We start from the raw sequence: 7,494 nt of genomic DNA, 5'->3' as shown, positions 1-7,494 counted from the left end.
ACTGCTCATTACACAGTGACAGAGGGAGTAGCGCCGCTTCCTGTCAAAGTAAGCTTCTTGCACGTTATCTACACACGTCCATCCCAGCTCACGCGCAAACTTACGCCCACTCTGTCGCCAACGTATCAAGAATAAGTGAGTGGGCGTACTTTTGAACCAATGCTCTGAAACATGGACGACGGCGACTACACCGAAAACACCCGAATGTTCGGAGCTGCACGTGACGGTCCACAGCGTAAGCGAGTGACGTGTATGTAAAGAAAGTGTAGAGAAGGTGTAGCTCCGCCAACCCAATGCTACGCCAGCCTGTTTGTTTGCCATCTGCTGCCTACACTCTTTCGGTTGCATAAAAGACACTTTCGGTTGCATAAAAGACACTTTCGGTTGCATAAAGAAGTTGAATTGTTCATCGGTGTGGCCCCTCTTCAGGGGGCGATCAGGCGATGGGGGAAAAGCTTCTGCCATAAAAAAATTGGAAACTTCGGCGGCAATGGTGACCACCCACCACCGAGCCCAACAAGGCGACGCTACAAGATCGGAAGCCTGCAGACGCTAGCCATACATCGCCGCTATAACCTAATATAAAATACCCAAAGTTGCATAATTACACCAGGTTAACCCTTGCAGCCCAGAATACGGAAGTGAGGAAAAGTGAAGAGAAGACAGGAAAGATGAAAAAGGCGAGAGAGAAAGATGAAGATCAGAGAGGAGGACAGGAAAAGAGGACTACCGATTTCCCCCAGGTGGGTCAGTCTGGTGGTGCCGTCTATGTGAAGCAGAGGCCGAAGAGGCATGTTGCCTCCGCCGGGGGGCCTTAAAGGTCCGAACACCCGGCATCGACTCAAACCCTGGGATCTCCCTTTCCCCGGACACGGCTAAGCCGCGTACGGCTACACGCGGGAGGGTCCAACCCTCGTGTGCTCGGGTACGTGGTGTCGCAACACACCAAACGCCTGCTCACGCAGACGCCCCTGCGGGGGAAATTGAGCATCTGACAGAGTACGAAAAATATGTAACGACTGAAGGTAACAGAAGTGCAGCGATTATGAAGAGTAGGGCACTGTGGAACTACAAGAGGTACGAGGTGGTACGAGGGATATGGAAGGGGGAACCATTACCGGTAATGGTTCCGGGCCTGACTTTTGCCAGTGCAGTTCTATGTATGAGAGCAGAGACCCCGGCACAGTTGGAAACTAGGCAACGTGGTGTGGGTAGGCTCACTCTGGGAACACATGGCAAGACACCAAATCTTGGGGTGCAGGGGGATCTGGGATGGTATTCTTTCGAGGGCAGACAGGCTAGTGGCAAGATAGCATTTGAGGAGCGATTGAGAAAAATGGGGGAAATGCGGTGGGCTAGGAACGTTTTCAATTACTATGGCACAAGGTGGAGGAAGCGAACTAGAAAATTGTCAAGCAAATACTTGGGCAGCAGTGGGGGGACAGGTAAGGAATCATGCGTCAAGAAAAAGGTTAAGGAGGCAGAGAGGGGTATGTGGAAAACAGAGATGCAAACCAAATCAGCATTAGAGACATACAGAACGTTTAAGCAAGAAATAGCCGAAGAAAATATTTCCGATAGCTCTAAGGGAAGCTCACTGTTGTTTGAGGCCAGGACAGGTGTACTGCGGACTAAAACGTGCCGAGCCAGATACCAAGAGATAAGACTTGTTGTGCGGTGCGCGTGGAGAGGAGGAAGAAGTGGCTGAACACCTGATAGTTGCTTGTAAACAACTTCACCCTGCAGTTGAATGTAACGGGGAACTACTCAAAGCTTAGTGTTTTAAAGCCAGTGAAGGTAAAATACACTTTGGACAGGTAGAAATAACTAAACGGAGGCTATCTGACTGGTGGATAATATCAACGCAAAATTAAAGGAGTAGATACATAGGTATGCATGCATATAGTACCATTCGAGGCTAGGTGGCACGCGCCGCCGCCGCGCGATTCAAAGTGTTGAGCCTCATCCATCCATCCATCCATCCATCCATCCATCCATCCATCCATCCATCCATCCATCCATCCATCCATCATTTACGCTTGCGATACAGTCTGTCGGCTGAAAAGGCAGTGGCGTAGCAATAGGGGGGGCCGGGGGGCCGTGGGCCCCGGGTGCAAAGGGCCTGTGGAGGGGGGGTGGGTAGTGTCATATACGTCTGAAGACACCCCTCTTTCCGCCGGCTACACCCGGGGGGGGGGGGGGGGGGGGTTGACAGAAGACCTATGGGCCCCGGGTGCCAGACAACCTAGCTACGCCACTGTGAAAAGGAATGACATTAATAACTTACTTCTGCATTGTGTAAACGCACGGCACAACACGTTTATGCTTTGATACTTGCCGTATAATATTAAATTATATTTTACATTTACTTAGCAAACAGAAACATTCTGCAGTTCCTCGATTAGCTCGTCATATAATGACGTACACTTCAGAGGTGGCACCCTCTCATCTACTGGTCGCGTCCTCCCCTTCCACTACCGGCTTGGGGTGGCACATATAGTGACGTAAGCAGCGAAGTGAACGGTTCGTTTTCTGAACCGTTATAAGAGTCCGCCCCTGATTTTGTCTCTTTCCTCCATGGCACCACCTGCCCGTTTTCGTTTGTGGTGCCAGTGCACGTACCTTCTCTTAATCAAACAACCCTTAGTATGACATGGAAGAAAGAAACAAAATAGGAGAGGCCCTGACGTCAGGTTTTCGAAGCCGGAAATGCAGTCATGTTGGTGTCCCATCTCCCTTTGCGCCTATTGCCAGAGCAGACAGCGCGAGCTTTGCACTTGCATTGCTGTAGGAGCCGCCGGAAGTGTGTGCTGCCGACGCGCCTCAGAACAAGGCTTACAAAACTTCTGTGACAGTCATGGTCTAAGAATAGTTTCTATTCTTGCACCGTGGTTTTAGTGAAGCAGACGCACTCCTGTGCTTTTCCGCGCTAGCACGTTGAAAAAGACGACGAAGACTTGAGTACCTCTGTTGCTGGCCGACACTCACACTCGTAAACCCTAAACATGATTTTCAAGCTTACACACCGCGCTCCAAAGTCAGCTTGTCTCGCGGAATGTGCTGCGAGAAAGACACGTACCAAAAAATCACGATCTCCCATGTGATCTTCCTTTTTCAGAGGCCGAGAGCAGCAGATAGAGTGTCAGGAGTGCGGTTGCTACGGGAACGTTGACGTTTGGGGTACCAGTCCTAGTGCTCCTTCGCGAAAAACGGCATGGGACTTCCGCCCCACACGTCCGTACTGGCCGTCGCCTCTCCTACGCTTTCGAAAATTCGTCCATGAGGTGGTGCCAATTTAGTTACGTGTTACACTCGTGTAGCCAGTGTAGGTAAACTCAAATAGCCCTAGTAACACCGAGGAGGTTGGAGCAGGGAATCATCAGGAAAGATCGAACTGCGCGACCTGGAAAACATTTTTCTAGGCACTTTATCTGCGTAATGTGCGCAGCGACTATGGTCGAACTCGCACCGCTGCAGCTTTCACATCGTTGCCGAATTTTCTGGAGAACTGGCTGGTGGGCTAGTTGGTACTGCGTAACTTGAGACAAAGCGCAAAATAGCACGTATACGTGCTATTTTGCGCTTTACCTCAAGTTGCGAATATCGTAGTTTCGTTTTACCAACACGAAACGTTGAAATTTTCTTTCTCTATGACGAAACTACGACGCCTTAGAATCGACTACGACCAAGCCAATCCGACTTTTTAGTCAAAATGGCAGCGCCCTTCAAATGTGTGTTGAAGCTCCGTTCAAGTTCAGCAACGAAGTCGTGAGCGTTGAGGGCTTGCTTGTTTCCTTCTGCTGCGCTGTGTTGAGTCTATGTCGTCATTTTTGATCACGGACAGAGCTACGCGATGAGCGGGCGCCTTGTGATGTTATGCCAGGGACTCGGGCGTTTCACGCCGAACTTTCTGCGCGTGCGGGCAGCAGCACGCGTACCTTCGCCTGCCGGCAACAGCTGCAGCAGCTCGTTACGGGCGACCCGTGCTAACAGCTCGTCTGTGCAGGGCGCACCGCAACCGTCAGCGAAGCTGCCTTTCGAAGTGGACACGAACGTTGCCAAACCAACGGAGATCTATCGCTTCGACAAGTTCAATGTGTTCGCGGCTCTCCGGTTGTTCACTGTTACGCAGGTTTTTCTCTGGTCCTACATGGCTCAGGTCTGTTACACAATCACCGATCCAAAGCATGGTCCACCACCGAACGCGGACTCTAGTAATAGGTTCGGCGGACTGCTGCAGTTTCTCCGCGAGCGCTTGACCACCGACCCTTATCGCTACGGCCTGGCGGCCTTCTGCGCAACAATCGGTACGTGTAGCATGCGAACTTTTGCAATATTCGGCTTTGATAAAACCTGTGCTCTGTTTGCGAAGCAGCTGCATCGCAAAATACCAACTGTTGCCGTCCTAACCTGTTGGATCTTGACATCACATTTGTAAATTTTAATGCAATGGAAAGAAAGACGATGTTGAATTCTAGTATCTGTTGGGAACAGTCTGTTTTTTTTTCAAGACCCTAATTTGTTCCCACAAATTATTCCTCTCAGTGAACGAGCAATATCACAAATATGTAAGGTTTCTTTCGCCGACGCCTAACTTCAAAGCGGACAAAATGTGTCTTGCAAAATGTTCAGAGGTGTGCCAATAAGTTGCGAATGTGACTAAAGATTTTGCGTGCTCTGCGACTTAGCCGCTTCAGATTCGTCTGCTTTAGGCGATGTAATAGTGCGGTGATACGGGATCAGAAATTGCGTGTCTCACATATATTTGTTTGCAGATTTTTAAGAACTTACTTTCATTAATAAAAATTCAAAAATCACGATTTAAACCAGTGCTCTGCTCCCAACATTCAGTATAATTTTTTCCCCTTCAATTTAAAAGCTTTGTTCACGTATTCTCAGCGGCCGTCCAATGAGCGCATTCCCACGTTTCGCATGAGATTGGTCACAAGCTAAACCTCCACAATGCAGCGCTTCTCTCTCTCTCCCCCCCCCCCCCTCCCCCTACCGTAGTGGTGGTCTAGTTAGTGGCTTTGGCGTTGCGCTGCTAGACCCGAGGGCGCGGGATCGAATCCCGACCGCGGCGGCAGCATTTCGATGGGGGCGAAATGCAAAAAACGCCGCTGTACCGAGCATTGGGTGCACATTAAGGAACCCCAGGTGGTAAAAATTAATCAGGAGCCCCCACCCACCCACTACGGCGTGCCTCATAATCATATCTTGGTTGTGGCACGCAAAAACCCCAGAATTTTTTTCCCCCGTTTCCAGATCGCAACAGAGGTGCACCAGCACGATCTCGGAGGCTACAGCCTCTGCTTGTACAGCCTCCCTGATTTTTAATAATATAGCGCGAGCGTCGACTGAACTGCTGGTGAGCGCTTTAAAACGGCGATAAGCGTGCAAAAAGAGCGTGCAACAAGGCGAGTGCAACAAGGCAACAAGGCTCGTGCGCGAACTCTCGCCTTGTTGCACGCTTATCGCCGTTATAAGCAGTTATAAGCAGTTCAGTCGACGCTCGCGCTATATTATTAAAAATCAGGGAGGCTGTACATACGTTCCTTCAAATAGCGACAGTATCTGTATATGCTCCCGTTTAGGTAAGCATATACAGGGACTCTAGCGCCAATAAAAGTCACTGAGCATGTGCTGGTGGGCTAGTTGGTTAATCATGATTACAAAGACGGCGCCGAATACGACTACACACGGAGAAGGGGAACACAAGAAATAAAACACTCAGTTGTTAGTGCACCTACGTGCTGTCTCGTGTTCCCCTTTTTCGTGTGTTGTCTTATTCGGCGCCGTCTTTGTAATCAAGCCTAGTAAATGCAGTCGTAAGAGCGCTAGTTCATTCTTGAAATGCACTCAAACAGAGGCATCGTGTGCGTGAGACCTGAACTAGCTTATTGCAAGGCCTCTCGTACATCGTTTCATGCGAAGAGCACTTAAAAAAAAAAAAAGCTCCTAAAATTGAATTCGCTGTCTGTTCTAACTGCGCAGGCGCTTTGGTGGTTATGGGCAGCAGCATGTTCATCCTGCGAAGCGTGCGCTCCATCGTGCTGCTGAAGGGTGGCCAGCGAGTCTTGGTGCAGACGTACGCGCCCTTCACTGAGCTGCGCGCCTTCGAGACTCCGCTGGAGCACATCAGCTGCCGCCAGTCGCGACTCCAGCAGTCCAGCTACATCTCGCTCAAGATAAAGGGCCACAGGATGTACTACATGCTCGACCAGCGTGGTGTCTTCCCGCATCCCAAGCTGTTCGACTACACTGTGGGTGTCGCGCGGAAGCTGAAGTAAAAAAAAAGCAGCCAGAGAGCCTTTAGCACTGTGGAGGCGAGAGATGCCTGAAATTAGCCTACCTGTTTATGGAATACCGGAAATGTGAACGTGAGTAGCAGCGCTCGTGGCACCATCTTAATGTGACGCAGAGTTTTAACTAAAGTACAGATATATTAATATACTGCAGTGGCATGCTGTGTGTTACTTAGCTGATGATGAAAAATGCATCGTCAGCAACATAATGTATAGTGTCCCTGTCCCTCCAAGGAGAAGAGCACACAACGCAGGAAGCTTCAGGACACTTTGTGGTTGAAGAAACTGCCACAAGCTGTCGCTAGCAGCACTACTGCTGCCGTCTACGTCTCTGGTGTTTCATTATAATGCACCATCCCCGTCTGCTCTGTTTGGTACTATCTCTACTGTGTTTACGGAATGCTGGAGACGTAGAACGGTGGCAATATGCATTCATCGCGACATCTTGTGCAGTTGTGTTAAAAAACATAATACATTTGTGCTGCAATGGCCTAGTAAGTTCATAGTTTTAAATGTGCCATGACAAACAAACAAATACATGCAGATTATAAGCTGAAGGGCATTTGGCATGAAAATTTCGCATTAGCATGCACAGCAGCTCTTTTTGGTTGGAAGCCATAACCAAGGTGACCCACTTGCTTCACCATCCCCACTTGACTGAAGCGCACAGAACATTTGCTGCAATGAGGGACTGTATTTCGCATATTTCATGTGTCGGGAGCGAGGGTTGTAACAAAGGTATTGTTTTCTTTAATTTGCGTTCTTCAACGAGACGAGAGCCACGAAATGCAAACATTTCCAGCTCTTCATCATGGTGGATCAAAGTGCCACAGAAATGTTGCCGGCGGCACTGCCACTCACTCTTCGACATTCCGGTGGTCGGTGTCAGCGGCATAGCTAGGGGGTGGCGCAGGGGGACCCCTGTTCACCGTCGTCAATGTTGCACACTTCCACTGCACAGGAATTTTTCTTTTGGCCAGCCTAAGCCTTATTCATGCAAAGTATTGTGAAGATATGGCATTGTGCGCAGTGGGTTTTGCTTACTATACCACGTTTAAATGGATGGCCTTGGCACCCCACCCCCCCTTTTTGTCCAGAATAAATCTGTCTTACGTGTCACCGCATTGATTCCATATTGGGAAAGTCCCACCATTTTCTCTTTGAAATGAATGGTGGTGCTGTCTGCCGA

General features: G+C 49.5%; 1 protein-coding gene across 1 annotated transcript; it reads left to right on the top strand.

Annotated features, from left to right (window-relative positions):
• The first annotated feature begins 3,689 nt into the window (after positions 1-3,689).
• On the top strand, positions 3,690-6,453 carry LOC135917437 (transmembrane protein 223). Its single transcript, XM_065451005.2, has 2 exons — positions 3,690-4,307; positions 5,995-6,453. The coding sequence occupies exons 1-2, from the start codon at positions 3,854-3,856 to the stop codon at positions 6,288-6,290; spliced, it is 750 nt and encodes a 249-aa protein (XP_065307077.2). The 5' UTR covers positions 3,690-3,853; the 3' UTR covers positions 6,291-6,453.
• The last annotated feature ends 1,041 nt before the right edge of the window (positions 6,454-7,494 follow it).

The sequence above is a fragment of the Dermacentor albipictus genome, chromosome 7 (assembly GCF_038994185.2).
Source record: "Dermacentor albipictus isolate Rhodes 1998 colony chromosome 7, USDA_Dalb.pri_finalv2, whole genome shotgun sequence".
NCBI classification, from domain to species: domain Eukaryota; kingdom Metazoa; phylum Arthropoda; class Arachnida; order Ixodida; family Ixodidae; genus Dermacentor; species Dermacentor albipictus.
The sequence above is the reverse complement of the archived record's forward strand: the minus strand, read 5'-3'. Positions and strand labels throughout refer to the sequence as shown.

Excerpts from the sequence above, each read along its gene's own strand:
- LOC135917437 (XM_065451005.2), top strand. The coding sequence starts at position 3,854 with ATGAGCGGGCGCCTTGTGATGTTATGCCAGGGACTCGGGCGTTTCACG. Across the intron at positions 4,308-5,994 it reads GGCCTTCTGCGCAACAATCG|GCGCTTTGGTGGTTATGGGC; the intron begins GTACGTGTAGCA and ends CTAACTGCGCAG.